The sequence below is a fragment of the Brachypodium distachyon genome, chromosome 2 (assembly GCF_000005505.3).
Source record: "Brachypodium distachyon strain Bd21 chromosome 2, Brachypodium_distachyon_v3.0, whole genome shotgun sequence".
In the NCBI taxonomy this organism is placed as follows: Eukaryota; Viridiplantae; Streptophyta; class Magnoliopsida; order Poales; family Poaceae; genus Brachypodium; species Brachypodium distachyon.
This window is the reverse complement of record NC_016132.3, coordinates 24,867,861-24,890,354: the sequence shown is the minus strand read 5'-3', so window position 1 is coordinate 24,890,354 and position 22,494 is coordinate 24,867,861. Positions and strand designations below refer to the sequence as shown.

The following is a 22,494-nucleotide window of genomic DNA, read 5'->3' as shown; positions in this document are numbered from 1 at the left end:
AGATCGTTGTTGGATTGCCGATAGACTCGCGAAACGGGGATTGAATCACCCGGCGTCATGCCCGTTCTGCGACCAAGCCCCAGAAACAATCAATCACATGTTAATAGGTTGCTCTTTTGCACGCGAGGTCTGGTTCAAGCTCTTCTCCTGCTGGGACAGGGGAAATTGGACTCCTTCTCCGGATGCCCAGCCGACGACTTGGTGGACTGAGAATCATACTGAAGGAAAAGACAGAAAGGAGTGCGCTACTGTGGTGAGTCTCGTTTGCTGGATGCTATGGAAACACTGGAACGGCATTGTCTTCGACCACAAACGCCCCAGCCTGCGCAGCCTTCTCTCTGAGATCGTCAAAGAATGGAGAAATTGGTCCACAGCTAAACTTTTTACATGTAATTCTGTATTTCTTCGGCCTTCCTTGCCTGACGTAGGAATAGGAAACATGTGGCGCGATATGGGGTAGCTGCTTATGTACTGAACTAACTGCTCTCTAGCAGTTCTCTTTCTATAAATGAAGATATGTCGATCCTGACGTATTCCAGAAAGAAAAATGTCTAAACACCAGACCCGCACATGTCGCTAACCGCATGGGTCGGCTCTAATACCAATCTGTAACGCTCCAACGTCACCACTGGCAGCTTTCAAGGCTTTAAGACTGGCCACACAGACCAACACATGTCTTTCCAGCACATTTTGTGCTTACTCATGCGCTCCTGGAAGAAACTTAACTTTGAGGTTCTTTCGGATGAGCTCCCGAAAAAATAAGTATACCTTGTTGATATGAGTATTCTATCAATCCTGTTAATCCATAGGCCAATATGTCACACGACATAACTAGTTGTTTATTAAAGAGGTCTTTTGCTGTGATTTTTTTTTCAAGTAGTTATAAAGAGTAAAGAACCAATGAATATAAAGGGATTAGCCTAATTTTATTGGTTTCATTCGAACCCAATAGCTACATGCCAGCTCTGCCCCTGCCTAGGATCAGGCCCGAGGGAAATGAAGTTGCCTGAAGCACCGGCCGTGTCCAGTTAGCTAGGGACTGAGGGGGCATCTGGCTCCACATATCCGGTGAAAACCATCTTTCAATGCAAACAATGCAAACTTCATAAAAATCATGTTCATAAGTTTTAAAAAGTTCTTAAAAATAACCTACATTGGAAGAAATTAAAGAAAATACTCCCTCAGTCCCATATTAAGTGACTCAAATTTGCCAAATATGGATGTATCTATGCTTAAAAAGTGTTTAGATACATGTAATAGAAAGTCAATTAATATGGGACTGGGGAAAACAAATAAACAGTGCCAAACAGTGAAGATCCACTATTGGTGCTGAATTTGTTTTTTTCTACTACTAAATGCAATTGAGTTTGAACTTGAAGTTTTACACACATATAAAACATCATTTCTCCAACGCATGTAATTATTTTGAGAATATTTTACAGTTGATTGTTGAGAAAAACTAAACTCAGCTCCCTCCCCTTGCTTTCCTCACTCTGAATTCTCTCTCAATTTGCATCTTAAAAAAACTCTAATTTATCTTCTGAATTCCCAATAAAGGCGAGGGAGCCCGGTCGTACTGTTGTTGCCGAGGTTAGACGAGGACGGTAGATGTTAATCTAAACGCACGGGCTGAGCCGCTGGATCAGCGTTTCTTCAAGCTCAGTCACGACTCGCTCATGCAAGTTCTTTAGGGGTAGGCTAGCACTGCTGCAGAAAAACCCTACAGTGGCGGTGGTCAGGCCCGCCATCAACTCTTCGCCACTGAGATTTGACCTCCAGTGGCAGGCAAAATACTCGCCACCGGTGGTCATAGGGCACCAATGGGGTCCAAATCCCCGTCACAGGTGATGCCTTCAGCACTTTCTGAAAGGTGCGTAGAGGACACCAGTGGCGGACTGCAGACCCGGCACTGGTGATTTCCAGTGGAAGCTTCGTGTTCGTACTAGTGGCGGTGGTTGTGAACCGCCACGGGTACGTTTTTCTAGTGAAAAAATAACACAAATACATAAATTATTTAATATTCTTGTAGCACATTATAGCATCAGTATATATAGACAGTATATAACAGCAAACAAACAATATAGAAACAACATTATAGCAACAATATATTAACAAGTTCCACATGAATTAAACATTCAAGTCACATGCATACAAAGTGTTTCAAAATGAGATTACAATGTTTTTGTGACAACCCCACCGCCGTAGAAATCAACGGTCAAATTGAGGACCTCCTTGTTGAAGATTCCGGCGATGTCCTTCTGGATCTCGTACACGAGAATTTCTGAGTTGTGTCCTACTTCGGCGGTGCCCAGAAAAAGATTCTCACATCTTAGAAGGTCTTCTTCCCCTTCGGCTTGAAGTCGTTTATCCACTGCTAAATGTAGTGCGTGCAGTACTAATCACAGTAGACGAATCCTTGAAGTTGTTGCTCGCAGGGGAACTTGTGACTGTTTGTTTTTGACCGAAAACTGTAGGGGAAGCCCCTACAGCAACTTTATTAATAAAAGGAACAACACTGTACAAGGGACAAAGGAAGACAAAAACTTACCTAACTACCTATTGTTACTAGTATACAACAAAGAATCTAGCCAAGCCACAAACCGAGGAACCAGCCCCGGCTTGAATCTATGTCTCAAGAGATGAAGGTCATGAAGAAAATTGGCACGCCAGGAGCTGAACGAAGGCATAATCCCAGAAAAGATCAAACCATTGCGTTGTTTCCAAATGTGCCAGCAAGCAAAGGCCGCAACCTCAATCAAGAATGGATGTCCAAAGGAGTTCCCCGCCTGTCGAACAACCGCATCCAAGGAAGAACCAGATCGCCAATCAATTTGGAGAAAAGACCAAACTCTTTGGCTGAAGGTGCACGAGAAGAAAGAGATGCTGCCAATCTTCAAGGAAACAACCACGGCAACGAACACAATGGTCATCATCATCCATCCTCCAGTGTCGTCGACGCATCATATCCCTCGTATTAAGACGATCCACAAGTAACAGCCAGGCAAAAACCTTAATGCGGGGGGTGCCCTAGGAGCCATCACCTGAGTGAAACCCAACGCATAAAATTTGCTGGAAGAGTATCTTGCACCCCAAGAAAATCCCCAGCAGTCTGAATCCGAATGTAGCTGCAAAGATTGCACCAAAGTGGTCAAATGACCCAACTCCTCGAAAGCCTCCTGGGACAAAGGCAACTTGAATAAAGAAGGAAGATCCCGTGCCGTCGCAACATCCTCCACAGATAAGAAACAGTCAACATCAAAGGAGAATAGGTGAGGCCAATCATCCTTAAGAACACGACCACTCCACTTGTCAGACCAAAACAGAACAGAACGGCCAGAACCAACAGTCACCGAGGTTATGTCTATGAAAGTATCAACAAGCTTCATAATGTCCTTCCACCAAAAGGAGCCACAAAACTGAGTAGCATGGGGCACCACTCCATGGTAATTGGAAGACCAAATAAGCCGAACTGAGGGCGTAGGATCATTGTTATAAAATTTGTGAAGCTGCTTGAGAAGAAGACCCACATTTTGTCGTTGAAGGTTGACAACACCGAGACCACCCTTGATCTTCGGCTGACAAACTCTGTCCGAGGCCACAAGGGACTGCCTTGTGGAACCCTTATTATTCCCACGCCAAAGACACTGCCGACGAATTCTATCCATCTGCTTGATCACCCCCGGGGGAAGAACCAACGAGCACATAAAATAAGTAGGAAGCGAGGACAAAACCGAATTGCCGAGTTGAAGACGCCCGCCATAAGAGAGGAAACCAGAACTAGCCAACAGTCTGCGTTCCATACGATCAATAAGAGGGGCAAAATCCTGCAACCGAGGGCGAGTAGTGCCCAGAGCAAGCCCAAGATAGGTGAAAGGCATCGATCCAATCGAGCAGCCTAGAACAGCAGCCAGAGGTGAAACCTGATCCTCTGGAACATAAATCGGAATCAGAATAGATTTCTAAAAATTAACTCGAAATCCCGTAGAAAGGCAAAAATCCTCAATGGTAGATTTGAGGGTACGCAATTGAGAACAATCGGCAGACATGATAATCAAAGTATCATCCGCATATTGGACGACTGGAAAATCCTGGTCATGACAAGGTATCGGCAGGGAAATGCAATCACGGCGGAGAAGATCATTGATAACAGATTGCAACAGATCAGCTGCTAAAACAAAGAGGAGAGGGGAGAGAGGATCCCCTTGTCGCACTCCCCAGCGACAAGGAAACATCTTCCCCAGAACCCCATTCAACATGACCGAAGAAGAACCAGAGCGAAGAAGCTTAGCAACCCAATCAATCCAACGGCCAGGGAATCCTTTATGCCTCAGAATGAGCAGAATAACCTCATGCTCCACGGTATCAAACGCTGGCAAAATCCAGCTTCAAGAGAACAATAGGACTATGGGACGCCTTACACTGATGAAGGTACTCAAAAGTCCAAGCAATACAATCCTGAATTGACCTAGACCTGAGGAAACCACATTGTTTTTTGTGTATGCAGTCCAAGATCACATCCTGCAGCCGATTAGCCATCATCTTGGTCAAGAACTTGAGACACATATTGGTAAGAGATATGGGGCGAAGTCATTGACCGTTTCAGGAGATTGCTTCTTTGGCACCAAAGTAATGTAAGAGCCATTAAGACTTTGAAGGGAGACAGATCCAAGAGCAAAATCATCCGCAAGCCAATAAAAATCCTCAGCGATCAAAGGCCAACACCACTTAACAAAAGCCTCATTAAAACCATCTGGCCCCGGAGCATGATCCGAAGGCATTTTCTGAATGACAAGATTTGTTTCCTCCCGAGAAAAAAGATAGGCAAGGGACTCCAGATTCGGAATTGGCGAAATCAAACTAGCCAAGTCAAACTGCATCTCAATTCCCACAGACGTGCCCATACGTGACTTGAAATCCAAAAGGAAGGTAGTTGCCATCTCCCCATGATCAGAGATAATCCTACCATCAGACAGAGTAAGGCGAGAGATGGTATTGCGACGAAAACATTCAGTAGCTTTAGCATGGAAATATCTGGTATTTTCATCTTCAACTGAAACCAGCGAATGGTGCAACGCTTGCGCCAATATAAGCACTGAGTACGTAGGAACCCCTCACGGTGTAGTTTAACAATTTTACGAAAATTTGATTCAGGCACAGTCAGAGGACGAAGTTCCTCAAGCTGATCAAAAAATAGGATGACCATGTTGCACATGTCAATCAACAGCTTGAGTGTAGACGCCATTTCTTCAAATGCTGTCGAGTGGCCTTGAACTTTGGTGGACAGAGCACGAGACAACGAGAGACCCAAGACCCCCCCCCCCCCCCCCCCTCTGCAAGCTGTAGCTACACACTCAAGAAAACTAGGCTGCTCAACCCAAAAATTCTCAAACCTAAAGATCTTTGCTTTGGGGATCACAGTGTCAATTTGAACCACACACGGGACATGGTCAGACGCAGTACGAGCTAAGGGGTGCACCATAGTGTTGGGAAAATGAGTGATCCAATCACTAGAAGTTAAAAACCAGTCAAGTTGCTTTAAAAGAGGATTATCTTGCATGTTAGACCAAGTGAAAGAGCGGCCTTTAAGGGGGAGTTCAAGCAAACCCAAATGAGCAATGATCTCATTGAAAATAAACATATCATTCAGGTCCCCCCTGTCCTGTTACGATTATCTACCGAACGAATAAAATTACCAATTTTGCTCAGGCAGAATGGGGAGATGAAAAAGCCAATCCACAAAACAATCTCTCTGTTCCCCTTGACAAGGACCATAAACAACCACCAGGTTCCACGGCAGCTGAGTGTGAGCAGAATCAAACTGAATAGATAACCCAAAATGCTGAGAGTCAAGGAGCTGACTCGAGAGAACTGAGGAACACCAGATCACAACAAGACCTCCAGAGGCGCCCACCGAGGGAACAAAAGCAAAATTATCAAAACGCTTGGGGCAGAAGGAACGGAGGAAACGATGATCAAACTGTTCACACTTTGTTTCTTGTAAACAGATCACAGAGCAGTGGCTTTCCTCCACTTTCTCACGCACAGCACGACGCCTTTCTTCAGAATTCAAGCCCCGAACATTCCAAGAAAGGACATTCCACTTATGAGAACATGAAGATTGACTATCCATTAAACCACAAATAAAGGTAGCACCAAAAGGAAGAGGCATAACCAGTTCCACACAGATCACTAGAACAGGCACACAGAGAAGCTAACAGTAAAGACTGACACATTAAAAAACTGTAGCACAAAAGGACCTTCCCTAATCTGACCAAAAGGACGCTTAACCTGACCAACCAACTAAACAGACTACATATTGGAGAAACTAGCAGAGGGATCAGTAGTAGGAGCAGCCATAAGCTTGTCCTTGGTCACCAGAGAGCTCTCAATTCCCAACACATCCCCAATTTGTTGAAGCACTGAGATGGGGATAGGCGCCGACGTCATCTTGTCAGCACCAGTATTGCCTTGACCAAAACCATCATCAGGTAGAGGGGCACTACGAGCACGTTTGCAGGGAGTAGGCTTGATATCTTGTATCACTGGGACATGGAAACCTGCACGTTGAGCACAAAGACGAGTGAGACGTCTCAGACCAGAATCAACAACTGGAGTACTGGGCTTGTGAGTTTTCTTGCGTCTGACAGGAGAAACCACAGGAGAAGCAGTAAAAACAGGAGGCTCAGAAGGCACCGGCACCTCCTCCTCAGTGAAAAGAGAGTGAGCAATCCTCCTGGGGGAGATCATACGACGACCAGACATCTCCACAGGTTGCACCTCCAGCCAAACCACACACACCTGAACTGCAACATCATCAAAAGCCAAACACCAATTCCGTTTCATAGTCACTGGAGGCAGAGGCAATCTGAGGCTGGCAGGGACAGAGTTAGAGAGGAGCTCAGGTAGAACGCTGGCAAAAGTACACTGCCAAATCATCTTAGGTGGCAGTGCAGGTCCCAAAGGAAGCTTGAGGCCAGCCCCCAACATAGGCGCCTGCAGTGGCATAAAAGGAACAAGAGCACGACAGGGATACTCCACCAGCTGAACAGCAACGCCTATCTGGAGAATCGGAGCTGACAGAGATCGAAGGGCCTGGGGGAGCAATCGAAAGCGTTGAATCACCTGACATGGAAATCAGTATCTCTACAGGCTCCTAAGGGCTAGCATGGTGTTCAACATCACCCAAGTGGTCTGTTCCAGCATGAGGACCATCATGTTGCACCGGATGTTGCACATCATTCCAACCGATTTCAGGGAACTCAGGAAGCACAAACCCACCAGCATCAGGCACTGGAATCCCCGGCAGGGGTGGGGGTTACCATCCACCGGCATAGGATCTTCATCCTCAGGTAATGGTTCAGCAAATTCAGCAAAAAGAATGTAAACAGCAGCAGTCTACGACATGCGAACACCCCCAAATTCAGTAAACTTCCTGAAAACCACATCGCGAGGGACTAATGCCGGCGAGGGAAAGGTGGCTCGGACTAGAACCCGAGCCTTCATAGGATCTTGTTCTTGCCAATAAAGGAACTCACCAAAAGTATTGACAGCTTCAGAAATACAAGGAGTATTACGGAAATCTAAAGGAACCCCAACAAACATCAGCCAACCAGTTCTAGTACCAAGCACTACGCGAAAGTTGGGCCCCGTATCATGGCGGATAAAACGAACAAAGAAACCAACAGCATATTCCTCAGGCGGGCGCTGAACCAAAGCATCGCGAGTAACAACAGACCCAACCCTATACATACCGACACCAAGGCAGGAGACTTGGGACTCATGCACCTGACGATGAAGCTGATGGATGATGAAGTGCTCTACCATGTGTCGGTGGATAGGTACCTCGTCTGCCGGCAGCGGCGGCTCGACAATGGCCAGCAGAAAAGATTCATGCTGACGGACCAGGGGCTGCAATGGCGTGACGAAAGAGCGAGGAAGGCGAGTAGCACCCCCGTCAATGATCTCATGCCCGGACGGCAGGAAATCGAGTGGATCCAGGTGGAAGACCGCCATGGCTTCATTGGGGATGGCGGGAGGAACCACAGGTGGCAAAGCCGGTGAGCTCGAGGTGGGAGGGGCAACTGTAGCCAAGGCAGGCGAACCGTCGGGCCTTTTAGGGACCCACTTTAGGACAGGGGAGGAAACAGAGTTGCAAAATTTTGCAATATGTCCATTCTTAAAACACCTCTTGCAGCGAATAGGCCGACGAAAAAATTCCTGACTGTGGCCCATATGCAGGCAATGTTGGCAATCCCAGATACGAGCCACGATATCATCCACCACATCCGCAAGCCCATCAGGATCCCATTGATCCATAGGCGGATCAACCGCCGATTGATTCTCCTCCGAAATTGGAAAGCCCGGTTGCTCTGCAAGGAAAGGAGCTTGGGTATGGCAAGAAACCTGGCACCGAGGATCACCTCCCTGAAATGAGCCCTGATTTCGAGCACGCGGATTGTGGGCCGGCCCCGAACTTGCCATGATAGGGTCGAAACTGCCAAAACGAAAAGCCACCGCCGGTGACGGCTGAGAGGTTGCCGGCGGCGAGACAGGGTAACCTGCATCACTGAAATATTCCCGTTCCTAATCAGAGAGAGCATACCTGTAGCCTTTACATGCTTCATAAGCAAGAACCGTACCAAAGGTGAGCTTCTTACAAACAGCAGAATGGCCAAGCTTCAGGATCGGGCGTGGACGCGGACCCTGAAGAGCTTTCAAAGGTGAGCTTCTTGGTAGGGCTAACAAGAACCCATTCTTGATCAGACTCACGGTACCAATGCCTGAACTCCGCAGACCAATTAGGACCCTCACCACCCCAAATATGAAAATAGCATTTAAACTGAGGGCAAGAGTAGTGTCTGAGAGCATAAACAAAAAAAAACCACAAACTTGGAGGCCACTGAAAATAACAACACACGATCATGCAAGAGCTGGACAGATAAATCATCACACAGGCCACCAATGCACGCTTCAAGGGCTAAACTAACTGAGTCCTCATCAATACGGAAACGTGCTCGCCCGAAGGATACCACCAAAAGAAAATGGTTGGACTTGCCTAGAGGATGAACCGTGGAGCCAAAATGATGCCTGACCTTTTGCCGAAAGGAGAGCCTGGGCGAAAAATCCAAGCCGAGGGAGAGAGCTGCCAGACCGCCATGGAAACACCAAGGAAGGAGGAGAGGAGGGAGAGCAACTCACCGGAGGGAAAGGCGGTGGGCTAGGTCAAGGAGCCGCCATAGCCAGAGAGCTCTCGGGGGTTTGGGCGAGCAACTTGTGATCGTGTTGGAGCTTAGCCTGGCTCTTGCAGCTGAAACAATGCAACCCGCAAAATTTCACAGCGTCGTGACAGGCTGTCTCGATGACGTATTTGATCAGCATCCAGTCGCGCTGTGGTTCATCAATGCGTTGGACTGGATCAAAATATTTTACGGACTGAAGATCGAGGCAGATGGCGATTGTCACACAATGCCCGCTGTTTCACAAAAGGCACACACACTTTATGAGCCAAAAACTATAACAAGTAAGTCTCCTGACGGAAATAGAGGTATGTATTCACGTGAATTGAAAACAATTTACTGCAGATGGTAAAATCGCAATATGTAACGACAGTTTTTGTGCTTCCGCATGAATTGGGTGAGGTATTCTATCGCCAACCTTCTACTTTCGTCCAACAATGGGTCTGGACCAAGCAAAGTGACGTTGAATAGAAGGGGTTCGGCGATGGCCGTGCCAAATTCCTTCAGTCTCTAGGCCTCCCTCGTGTAGAATATACACCACAATCTTAATATGGTGTTGTCAGGGCACTGGCAATTGAAGAGGTGAAGCAAGTCAAGCAAGTCAACGCCGAAGCGAATGTCTTCCTTCTCCTGGATGGCCCCCGCATTGGAGTCAAAGAAGCCAAAATACTTTGGCCTGCATGTTAACCCTAATTTATAGATCTGTTAGGTTGGTACCACGTGATGCTATATTCACATAGAATTCATGTAGCTCTTGCATCTACTGTGGCAGGCCATACAGGTCTTCCTCGAGCACCAGCGGTTCTCCAGGGTGGAACAACAAAATCTTGGAGAATCGCCTTAGGATGAAATTAGATCCGTTAGGCAATCGATCTCCAGCTACTGGGTGCTTAGCCATCTTCAGAATGTCTGGTCGCTCTTCCCAATTCCCTTGGATCGGTTTCACGTTCGGCACTTTCCTGCCCGTTGATGACGACTCTTTCGCCTTGGAGGAGTCCTTGCTTGCCTTGCCACCTCTCCCCCTCTTCATACCCCTGCGTCTCAGGAAATCAGAATTATCCGCTTTATTGGGGGCCTGCATGCCAGATTGGGCACTTGGAAGGCGCTCCATCGAGGCCGTTGCTGCGGGTCTCCGAGGGACGGGTCGGGGTATGGCTGGCTTCGAGGCTTGGGGACTGGATGGTGACAAAAGATCTAGTTCTGCATTGTGGTCGCTGCAGTCCAATGCCGGTGCCTAGTCTCAAGGAGCGGGTTCGTTGTCTCCAAGACCGGGTGAGGCGCCAAGTGGTGATTGAGACGGCTGGTGCCGGACGGGTGGAGACGGACCGAGGCGGTGCGACGGAGATGGAGACGGAGAAGGCTCCGTAGACAGGACCACCAACCTCCCAGGTCAATGAACTTGTCGATGTCACGCTTGTCCTTACAACTTGTAAGGAGAGATTTCTTGGGCTAAAGGACTATACCCTAAGAAATCTCTCCTTGCAAGTTGTAACCGCTCGCACGGCTGTAACCATCACCTGGATCAGAATATATAAGTCGGGTGAGGAAAACACCCCGAGCACCGGAGATTTCTTCCCCAATCCTCTCCTCGAATCTAGGATATCGATAGGGAAAAATAAATCTCAACAATCCACCTTTGTGCTCACAGATCCGAACAACCTCGATGGACACCATCCTCGAGTTGCTCGAGTACCCTCCAACGCCAGATCAATATCAACTAGCTCAAACATGAGTACGGTATTACCTCATATCGAGTGCCCGAACCTATATAAATCTCTGTTTTAGGTGCTACCATCAGTGATCTTTAATCGTGTGCTACCTCGAATCATATATTGTCGGTACAAAACACCAACATGTATCTCAAATTGTTTGTCTGATTCAACAATCTGTTTTCACTATTGGCTTCATGTCCGATTCAACAATCTGTTTTCAACAATCTGTCTTCAACAATACCATCGTCGTCTAACCCGAAAATTCTGGTGTGGAATACGCGTGGGCTTAACTCTTTGGCCAAGCGTACTGCTGTTTATCAAGTCGTGGTCAGTTCGGGGGCCTTTGTGGTTTGTTTGTAGGAGTCTAAATTGCAGGTGGTCACGGCCGATCTTGCCGCTCAGTGTCTGGGCCAGGCTTTTGCTGGCAATTTCTTTTTCTTGCCAGCGACGGGCACTTGTGGGGGTATTATTCTCGCGTGGAAGGCGAGTTATGTAAAATGGTGTTGTCTCACCCACATTACACTGATCATACTCTCACCGCTCAGGCTAACTCTCCTGACGGTTGCTGGTGGTTGACGGGTGTGTATGGGCCGCATCGTGAGGTGGATAAACTGAACTTCCTTCTGGAATTGAGGGATGTTCGCGACTTGCATGCGGGGCTGTGGTTGGTGGCCGGTGACTTTAACCTTATCGTTAACTCGGAGGATAAAAGCAACTCTCGGGTGCACCGTCGTATGATGTGCCGTTTTCGGAGGTTGCTTGCGGATTTGGAGTTGAAGGAGCTTTACCTTGCGGATCGGCGGTTCACTTGGTCTAATCAGAGGTTGGACTCTACGCTCGAGAGGATTGATCGTGTCTTCTCCACTCTGGATTGGGAGGCGATGCTCCCAAATGCTTACCTCCTCTCTGCTTTGAGCACTGCGGTCTCCGATCACTGTCCTCTGTTGTTGGATCTGGCAGCTGATCTCCGGATTGGTAGGCGATTTCACTTTGAGGCTTTCTGGCTGAAGGCGCCGGGGTTTTTCCCGGTGGTTGAGGCGGCGTGGGTTGGAGACTTTGACCGGGTTGTCAACCCCTTCCTGCAAGTGGCGGCTCGCTTACGGTTCACCGCTCGGCGTCTCAAAAGTTGGAGTGATAAGTTTATTGGCAATGTGAAGTTGCAGATTCTGGTCACCACGGAGGTGATCCTTCGTTTGGATGTGGCCATGGAGGGGCGTCGCCTTTCGACTGATGAGCGCCGGTTACGGTCGATGTTGAAGCACAAGCTGTTGGGACTGTCTTCGCTTGAGCGGACAGAGATCTCGCTTGCTGTGGTTGAAGGAGGGTGACGCCAATACTAGGTTCTTCCACTTGAGTGCGAGTAACCGCAAGCAGAAAAACTTCATAGCGGCGCTCGAGGTGGATGGTGTGCGAACGTCTGGGCATGATGAGATGGCCGGTGTGGCTGACTCATTTTTCTTGGCGCTGCTGGATTCAGGGGTGGATAGGACTTATGGTCTTAACCTGAACTACATAGGTGGTGAGAGGCCCGGCCCGTTGGGCTTGGAGGCGGATTTCTCCGAGGATGAGATTTGGTCCGTGATCCAGGAGTTGCCGCCTGATAAATGTCCTGGCCCTGATGGATTCACGGGACGTTTTTTCACTTCGTGTTGGAATGTCATCAAAAATGACATAGTGGATTGCTTTCGGGCATTTTCCCAGTTGGATTGTCGTGGTTTGGAGGCTGTGAACCAAGCGTACATTTGCCTTCTGCCAAAAAGGCAGGGAGCGGCTTCTATTGGGGATTTTAGGCCCATAAGCCTGATTCACGCAGTGGGCCGGTTGTTCTCGAAGGCTTTGGCTAAGCGGTTGGGCCCGAAGCTGCCAAGGTTGGTGGGCCCGCACCAGGGGGCCTTCATCAGGGGCCGCTGCTTGCATGATAATTTCATGCTTGTTCAGGGCTCGGCAAGGAGATTGTTCAGTCTCAGACGCCCGACGGTCTTGCTCAAGTTGGATATTGCCAATGCTTTTGACTCTCTGCACTGGTCGTTCCTCTTCGACACGTTGAGATGGCTAGGTTTCGGCGATAAGTGGTTGGGATGGATTGGAGCTCTGTTGGGTTCCGCCTCCACCCGGATTCTTGTTAATGGCATCCCGGGGGAGACCATCTTGAATCAACGTGGGCTGAGGCAGGGTGACCCGTTGTCCCCCTTTCTTTTTATCCTCGCTATGGATGTTCTTAATTCGCTCCTTCGGAAGGCGGAGGAGGCCAGGTTATTTGGCCGGTTGGCCTCGCGTGGTCTATCGCAAAGGGCGTCCTTTTTCGCGGATGACGCCGTCGTGGTTATGCAACCGGTCGAAAGGACTTCGCGGTGGCCTCAGGATTGAGGGTTAACTTCCTCAAGACCTTGGCTCACCCTATCCGATGTATGGAGGAGCAGATTGGGCTTGTCCACCGTGCTCTTGGTTGTGTGGTTTGTCCATTTCCGTGCACCTACCTTGGCTTGCCGCTTGGTTTGCCGAAACCTTCGGCTGGGAAGCTTCCGCCGATTGTGGAGAAGGTTGAGAGATGGCTCCAAATGTGGCCTGCGCCCATGCTATCCTCAGGTGGGTGGCTAACGATGGTTCGGTATACACTTTCTGCCATGCCGATCTATGCGATGATGTCGCTTGATCTCCCGGTGAAGACTGTTTCAACTATTGAAAAGCTTTGCCGTGGATTTCTGTGGAAGGGGAGGAAGGAGGTCCGCGGTGGCCATTATCTTGTCTCATGGCAAGCGGTCTCAGGGTACTCAATGTGGCGTTGCAAGCTAGGTGGGGCTGGCTTCAACAAACGGAGTCATCTAGGCCGTGGGCGGAGTTCGATCTTCAGATCCCTCCTGCCTCCCGTGAGCTGTGCAAGGCGGCCACCTCCATCATTGTGGGGAATGGTCGGCGCGTGAGATTCTGGACGAATGCGTGGATGGATGGTGTGGCCCCGTGTGACCTAGCGCCAAACCTCTTCATGAAGGTCGCTGGACGGGGTCGGCAAATCTTTGTTGCAGAGGCTTTGGTTGACCGGGCTTGGGTCAAGTGGGTCAAACCGGATTTGTCTTCCTTGGCCATTGACGAGTTCCTGCTCATTTGGGACATCGTCGAGGGTTGGGCCCTTTCGGACGAGGACGATGTGCTTCGTTGGAAGTGGGAAGGGAGCGGTATGTATTCAACGGCATCGTCGTATGCGGCCTTTTTTGGGGGGCGCACTTGCATGCCAGGAGCCGCTGAGGTGTGGGGCTTTAGGGCTCCGAGTAGATGCAAATTCTTTCTCTGGCTTGCGCTTAAGGAGCGTTGTTGGGCAGTGGACCGTCTTCGTCGTCGCAAGATGCCTCACCCTCCTTGTTGTCCTTTGTGCGATCAGGTGGAGGAGAACATCAATCACCTCCTTTTGGGGTGTGTGGTCGCCTGGCAGGTGTGGCTCATTGTTCTTGGGCGTTGGCAGAGGCAGGATTGGTTACCTGGCGTGCTCGACCGTTTGGAGACTTGGTGGCCGGGTCGGGTTGTTGTGGCTAGGAAGGACCGGAGGAACCTGCATACTGCCGTTAACCTTGTCTACTGGTGTATTTGGAAACATAGGAACGCGGTGGTCTTTGATGGGGTGACGCCAAGTGTTACTCACATCATTAGGGAGATCGGTCGTGAGGGGGATGCTTGGTGACGCGCGGGATTGTTCGATGGGTCTCTTCTTTTTTCCGATTTTGGTATAGTGGATGTTCGGTGGATCTTGCGTGAGTAGTTGTAATTGTATCTTTGTAATTGCCGCGTCGCGGCCTTCTTCTTTAATGCATGATATACTCGTCGAGGTATATTCTAGAAAAAAACACTATTGGCTTCATGTCGACGAGTGCTTTAAAACTAGATCCGACTCAGATATGTTCCACGAAACAATAGGCCTCTTATTACCCGGCGATAATGCATAATTTTTATTTCTAATTTGAAAGAAGTTAGCACGTGGTAACTTATTACTAATACGACGGTAACTTCCTATATTATCGGATTTACTTTTACGCATGAAATCGCCATTCTATTTTGTATGAAGTTACCACGTGACAATTCTTTACTAACACGGTGACAAGTTGATATTGTTGTTGTTCTAGAAAGCAACAAGAGTAAAGGGTGCCAATGCTCGATGGCACAAGTGCGAGAATAGTATGTAGCGCGTGTACGCCAGCATTATAGCGAAGGTCGCCGTACACTTGGACAAGTTGACACGTCGATGTTTTTTTAAAGGTACGATCAACCCTGCGGGACGACTTGGTCCTATGTTAGGAGAGGCTTCGAGGGGGTCGTTATCCAAGTGCTTGGGCCGAACTCGTCTTCCCAAGTCACCTATGGCAAGAGATCTCTCGGGGCCGCCTCGGACTTGGGCCGAACTTGTCTTCCCAAGTAGCAAGGTTAGGATACCCTTGAGACTCTAACCCGATCCATCTACTTCGAGTCGAGGCCATACTAGACGACCTGAAACCTCAAAACTAGGCTTCCTAAGGTTCGTCTCCGAGGTCGAGTCGAGACTAGGCTCGACCCAAGCACTCGAGAGTGGGTTCCTTAGGTTACTCTAGCCTTACCCCCTTTGATCTTATTCAACTTGAGAGTGAATGATACATGCCTCATGGAGAGGGGTATTTATAGCCTAGGGGTCCATGACAAATGATCATGATTATCCTTGAGGGGGAGCGAAAAATGAGAGCAAAGTAGTAAAAAGTGCTTTTTGGTTCATAACTTTTGTGTGCACCAAGTGGGAAAAATAGTGGTTGACCATGGACCAAAAGCCTCATCCTTACACTTTTCTTGCCCCTACTCAAGCTCCTCTTCCCCCTTTGACCACGGCATGAGAGGCTTGACTCGTTGACTCTTTTGATCGGCGTCTAGTTGGCATGACTATGCCTTGTTGGCAAATTGATCGATCTTTGAAGTTTGTTGACTTGGTCGTCGCCACGTAGAATTATGGCCCGGCCCATGTAAGGATTTTATTATATTATAATAGATATATCATTAGGTGGTAACTTTTAAGAAGAAGAAAAAAGTTATCTTAACTTACCAACATGAGATTTTGTTTCAAAGATATCTTGGAGACAAAACTAACCATGAAGATAGATCGTTAACCGAGGACATCGTTGAGTTAATTCTGCACACTTTTGCCAGCGGAAAGATAAATCTACACCATTTCGTGATGCGCCTCCCATCTCCACCCCTCGCACGCGCTGGAGATCTGTGCAGAACGTCACGGAGAGATACCGCGTCACAAGCTGTCGTGGCCATACCTTTATCACGCCGCCACCTCGATCACCTGGAATCGATCGCATGGATTTTGACGCGCCGCCTCCACACGGAGCTAGCAGCCATATGGAGCCGCCAATGACACCATGTATCAGCCATGTATCAGAGGAGGCCGCTGTGGGCTGCCATGCCCCGCTGCATATTGCCTGTTGTGCCGCCGCCACCGAGAGAAGGGAGGATATTTTTCTGGTACGCCGTTGCCACCGGGGGGAAGTGAGGAGACATGCCTGCCTCACGTGCCGCCGCCGCCGGGGAAAGGAGGAGACCCGCTAGAGGTTCGGGGAGAGATATTTATATGTTATTGATGTGGCGCGGATCTGGATGCACGATGGACGGATAGGACAGTGGGTGTCGTGCGGACAGGTGTAGAAAATCCACTCGCTTTTGCCATGTGTTAAATGTTACTCCTTCTGTCCCATAATTCTTGTCACCGTTTTAGTTCAAATTGTATTAAAACAACGACAAGATTTATAAGACTGAAGGAATACAAGTCGTAATATTTTCTCCTCTCGCAGCAAATTAAGTGCGAGCGCGACTCTATTTTTTACATATTGCTGCCTCTTACTTCGTAGATGCAGCCGAAACCAACGCTTTCACGCAGCCTGGCACGAGAAATCATGCAATTACAAAACGTCCCGCCGGCCTCTGACCCCGCAAGCGAACCAACCTAAACAGGCGGCAGCCGGCCGAGCTCCGCCGTGGCATCGGTGTCCGAGCGGCAGAGCGGGCACGTCGAGTGCGTGTCCAGCCACGGGTCGATGCACTCCACGTGGTACAGGTGCAGGCACACCGGCAGCAGCCGCACCTTCTCGCCGAGCTGGAACACGCCGAAGCACACCGAACAACGGAACAAGTCGCCGCCTCCTGATCCCCTGCGCCCGTCACGTTGTGCTTCACCGACCGGCTGTACGTGAACGCGGGCAGCCGTGCCGCCGGGCTCGTTCCGGCGGCACGTCCCGGTGGCAGTTCCTGAGTGAGCCTGCGGAGTTGCGGCGCGAGCTTCTCGGCTGTTCCGGTACCCCTTGCAGAAGGTGCACGAGAAGATCGCGAGCAGCGTGGCCGCGAAGCCGATTATCAGGCGGACGACGATGATCCCTCTTTCATCAGCCGGAGGCGGGGCCAGATGCCATGGCGGTGGGGGCGGCGATGCCAACTGAAACTGCGGAGGAGGGTCCGTCGGGACAGACGGCGGAGGAAGAGGCATTGGTGCAGGTGCAAACAAAGCTATCTAGTAGGCGTTGTTGTTTGCTGCGTTGTGTGCGTGGATCAATGGAAACTGCCAAGAGAACCATCCTGCGTGCGTGGGGGTTAAATTGCTGTGATTTCTTATCAAGCGCCCACATAATCAAGACAAAGTAGTGACGGACCTTGCGCGGTTCCGTTGTTTGTTTATCCTTCCATAAAAACCGTCAGCCAGCAGTACTGCGCTTAATTACATCATCAGGGTCGTTCGTGCGAATGTGACTTCATGGACGTACTCATGGCAGCTCCTAAGTAAACAAAAGCTTTAGAACAACTAGCACGATCTAGTAGCTGTTAACGTGATAGCCTCCGAGACACCGGCCGCCTTGGGAGATACGGAATATGTACGATCGACGATCGTCTGCGCTACCACGCCTTGGATTTATTTGCATCAGTAAAGTCACCTCTGCCACGTTGACTCCAGGAGACACATCGGCGCGGGTGCTTTGGAACCAAGAAACTATCGAAATCTAAAGAAATTACTGAAACCAATCCACTTAGGTTGATTACTACATACTCAGCTATGCTAATCTGGTCTATGTTTATATAGAACAAAAAATGAAACTACCTGGAAGTTTCATCAAGAATGGGACAAAAATGGCAACAACAGAAACTGTGATCTGTTGACCTAAGAAATTAGAAGAATGGGACACTGGAACAAATAGATAGTTCCAACTAGTAGAAACAAAATAATGGTCGGGTGAAAATAAATAAATTACAAGCCAGTGAACCAAAAAATGATCACATGGGAAAAACATCAGGAGTAAAATATACCGGTTTTGTTATTGAGAAATCGTCTGTTTTTTAGTTAGAGATCAGTCGACATATTAGCCATCAAATCTTAATCTAAAATGAGATATGAGAGAATGAGATGACCATCAGATCTAAATCAAACGGTTCTGAAACATCGACTGAGAGTTAAGGCCCATTTCTTAATAAAATCTGGCGAATAGAAATAGCCACACCCTAAATATATTCTAAATTGACACGGCTAGCAGAGTGCATGTGACTGCGGCCCTTGCTCGACTCTCCAGAAAATTTCAGACTTCAGATCGACGCCTTAATTAAGACGTTGAGTGGCCTGGCCCAGGAGGTGTCTACGCGGCTCCCACACATCGTCTACAAGCAAGACGACGTTGACTGCCCGAGGCTCCATCCTCGATGGCGGAAGGGCGATCACGACGTGTTCCGTCGACGCCACAGATCAGCTCATGCGCAAGGAGAAGACGATGAAGACATCGCCATTCAGGTATATGCATTGTCCGATTGTTCATGCTGTGTTAATTTTTGGTGATGCCAGTAAGTAGCTATAGCTAGATTTTCTCAATCCGGCGGCCATGGAACTAGCCATGGTGGCGCCGACGAAGTAGCTATACAGCTAGGTGTTTCTGCTGCGACAACATCTCGGTCGTGCCAATCCCGTAAACCATCGCCGGACCAAGCACAACGAGCTCGACATCCATTTCGTGCGCGAGAAGGTTGCACTTGGTCATCTGCGCGTGATGCATGTGCCTGCTTCACAGCAATCAACCCACAGCATGATAATTAATTCACGTCCAGCCCGTAAATCGGTCCTCTCAACGCATAAACCGCGCGTGGTTTGTGGTGTTGAACGAGTCTTAGTAGTTCGGTCAGGCTTCTCACCCCACTCCCTCCTCTCTTCTACTGCTTTAGATCGCCTATTAAGTCATGTACACCACCGGCTATATAAGTACATGAATGCATACCAAAGCACCTGTAACTGTAATAATTTGCTTTGGATGAAATTGAAATGATAGTAATGTCACCGCGTGTACTACTTTTGCGACTTTGTGATAATTTGCCTTGAATCGAACCGAAGTACTTAATTATGTGAGTGTATCCTATTTTGCTTTTGAAACCGAATACCGCAATTTAAACTTCACCTGCCAACATAACACAATGTGAGATCAAGAAAACTAAGTTTGTTAAAACGCACAACGCACACGGTTGCTACGTACCCAGCAACCCTGGGTGTTGTGGCCACATCGCACACCGTTGCTGCACAATAACCGTGGGCCATGTAGACCACCTCGCACCTGGCCAGGCAATAAATTGTGTACGACATGGCACTTGGCAGCCACATCAACGGCAAGACGTGATGACAGTTTTTTTTTTGTCTGTTTTGCGATGAGCGCTCTAACAATTTCCACTTGTAACAGGCTGATTACAGGAAAGAAGAAAATGAAAAGAAAAGGCAATGATCCAAGGAGGTTTTTGGCCCTCTTTAGGAGATGTTTTTCCACTGAGATTACATTCGTGGCAGGCAGATTCCGGCAATCCAATTGGAACCTTACGGTTTGGCACCACCTCTATTTCCAACCACCAAATTGATAATACTAGGTCTGTAAATTAAAGAATCTCATTATGTATACTTTATTATTTTATTTGCACCGATGGTAAAACTTAACCTTGTAGATCGTGTTAACTTCAAACAACATGTATTGTGACATGCACACAAGGTACATCATTCGTAATCCATCTCCAGTAATACAGATGCATAAAATTTACTCAGGTTTTTTTTGTGTGAATCCTCTGCAGCTACACTTGCGGAATCTCTACGGTGATTTGCGCAAAAGAAAAAGAAAATCTCTACGGTGATACTATGCCAAAGCTATGCCGCCCTATTTACCCACCTCCAGGGTATCCCAAGATACCAGGTCGGAAAGATCCCGGTTTCTCTCCTGTCTGGCTGTCTCGCAGGGACAAAAAAAAAGCCTAAACAGGCGGCAGCCGGCCCGGGACGTCCATGGCCGGGTCGGTGTCCGAACGGCAAAGCGGGCACGTCGAGTGCGCGTCCAGCCACGGGTCGATGCACTCCACGTGGTACAGGTGCAGGCACACGGGAAGCAGCCGCACCGTCTCCTCGAGCTGGAACGCGCCCAGGCACACGGAGCATGTCGCGGCCTCCTCACCGGCGCCTGTCACGTTGTGCTTCACGGACGGGCTGTACGTGAACGCCGGCAGCCGGGCCACTGTGCTGTCCCTGCGGCGCTGCCGTTCGTCATCGTCGTCGTCGTCCCTGCTTTGTTCAATCGTTGGCCACGGACGAGGGACCGTGGCGGCAGCGGCTGCCGCTGCTGCCACGGTGCGAGCCCGAGCGCGGCTGCTGCGTTGCCCCTTGCAGATGCTGCAAACTATAGCGAAGAGGAACAAGGAGGCGATGAAGCCGATGACGAGGCCAGCGATGATGCCACCTTGAGAGGACCCCTCATCTCTTGACGTTCGCGACGGCGGCGTACGATATGGCCGCGGCGCCGGCGGTGGATGCCATGACGGTGGTGGACCAAAAATGTATGGGAAGCCCGGGGGCACTTGAGCCATTCTGGCAGTTTTGAGCGACTGTCGTTCGCGGCATCCATGGTTTTATAATACGAGTCTTAAATCAAAGATACCCTGACCGAATCTGTAAATTTAGCTTATTTTTTTGACAGGCTGGGGTCAAGGGGGCTAATTGCCGAACCATTGCCAAATGCATGTTTAAGGAAGGGAAAATGACAGACAGACTTCTTTGGCAGGGTTTCATTCGTTTGTTTGTGCGCTGCCGGCTACGGTACGGTAACGTTGCCATGGTCGTCGTACGTCTAGATGTGATGGGTAAAATTAACTAATGATCGTGCGTACAATGTGTAACTAAGACAGATTACACTACACAGGGCCCATCAAACCAAGGGGCTCCCCAAGTATAACACCGCCATGAGTATGTGTTGAATAATTAGGTAATTTCGATGAATATTTAATTCAGAAAAACAATGTGTAAAACATGTAGCATATTATATCATGCAAATTAGACAAATTAAATAGCAATGCACAGCAATAAAACTCATCTAATTTCACGGCATGAATAATAGAACTATTAATAAAAATCAACAAGAAAGAGCAGATTACGTACGATGTTGCACTCTTTTCTTGTGTTTGTTTGTTGAGGTCGGTGACGAGTCCGGCGGCGTCGATGTTCACGCCGGCAGCAGCAGCAGCCTTGTCTACCTCCTGGGCAGCGGCCAGCGCCTGTGCAACAGCAATTGTCTGGGCTTCGAGTTGGGCAGCTTGCTACTGTGATTGGAGTTGGGCAGCCTGCTGCTATTGAGCTAGAGCGGCAGCCTGAGCCGCGGGATCTCCGAGGCCGTCGGCCATTGGTGATGAAGATGCCGACGAAACAGGGACGTGAAAAAGCGAGCAGTCGCGTGAGAACGCTCCCCAAAAACCTTATCGACCGTCACCCGGGCAGGATCTCGAAGGTCAGAGTTCCGGAGGCCTGCTCTCCCAGCGATCTGTGCACGCAGTCGACGGGATGAAGTAGCAGTTGGCGGCGAACAACGAGATTGGATCGTGGGCATGACGGTTAGGGTTGTGGCGTGGTACGTCCGGAGGCCGCGGTCGTCTTATTATATAGGCACGCAGGCGGACGGATTCCGACTGCAAAAAAGATAAGCACGGCCCCGCACCGGCCCCGCCCGGCACAGCTCGAAATCAAAATCGATACACGAAACGCGGCGCGCGCGTCGTGACGAGGCGAGGCTAGCGGAGGAGGAGGAGGAGGAGCGCGCGTGGGGATTTCCCTTACTCACTTGCTCAAGAGGTGAGAACCAACATACCTTATATATTGGTCCAACTCACTCTAAACTAGCAAGGTGTGACTATTCCTACTTTCTCATCCCACTCCATGAATGGGCTTTTGAGATTTTCCAGAAATTAATTTCAGATTGGGCTTTGGGCCTAACCCAAAATTTTAACAATCCCCCACAATATCTCATACATAAAATTGCCATTGATCCAAAACTCTATTTTTGATATACCAGCATTTCAGTGGAGACCGGTTAAGGTTGAACATCCATCTAAACAAATAGCTTCACTCACGCTCAACTGAACAATGGACAAACATTGAATTGTCAGTTTTTTGTGTTAGAACTTCACTAAATTGTTGTCTGGTACTGGGCTGCCGAATGCTACCCCGCGGTGTGGAGCATATAAGTCATTCTCCAGGCTTTTTCATG

The 22,494-nt window shown here is 49.0% G+C and overlaps 2 protein-coding genes across 2 annotated transcripts; both read right to left on the bottom strand.

The window, feature by feature from the left end:
* Positions 1-16,770: 16,770 nt before the first annotated feature.
* On the bottom strand, positions 16,771-17,552 carry LOC104583172 (RING-H2 finger protein ATL32). Its single transcript, XM_010234938.2, is given in 3 exon segments — positions 16,771-17,093; positions 17,096-17,215; positions 17,217-17,552. Coding segments are annotated over 3 exon segments (534 nt in total). The 5' UTR covers positions 17,445-17,552; the 3' UTR covers positions 16,771-16,907.
* A 2,454-nt stretch (positions 17,553-20,006) lies between these two features.
* On the bottom strand, positions 20,007-20,824 carry LOC104583171 (RING-H2 finger protein ATL43). Its single transcript, XM_010234937.2, has one exon. The coding sequence runs from the start codon at positions 20,822-20,824 to the stop codon at positions 20,219-20,221; it is 606 nt and encodes a 201-aa protein (XP_010233239.1). The 3' UTR covers positions 20,007-20,218.
* Between the last annotated feature and the right edge of the window lie 1,670 nt (positions 20,825-22,494).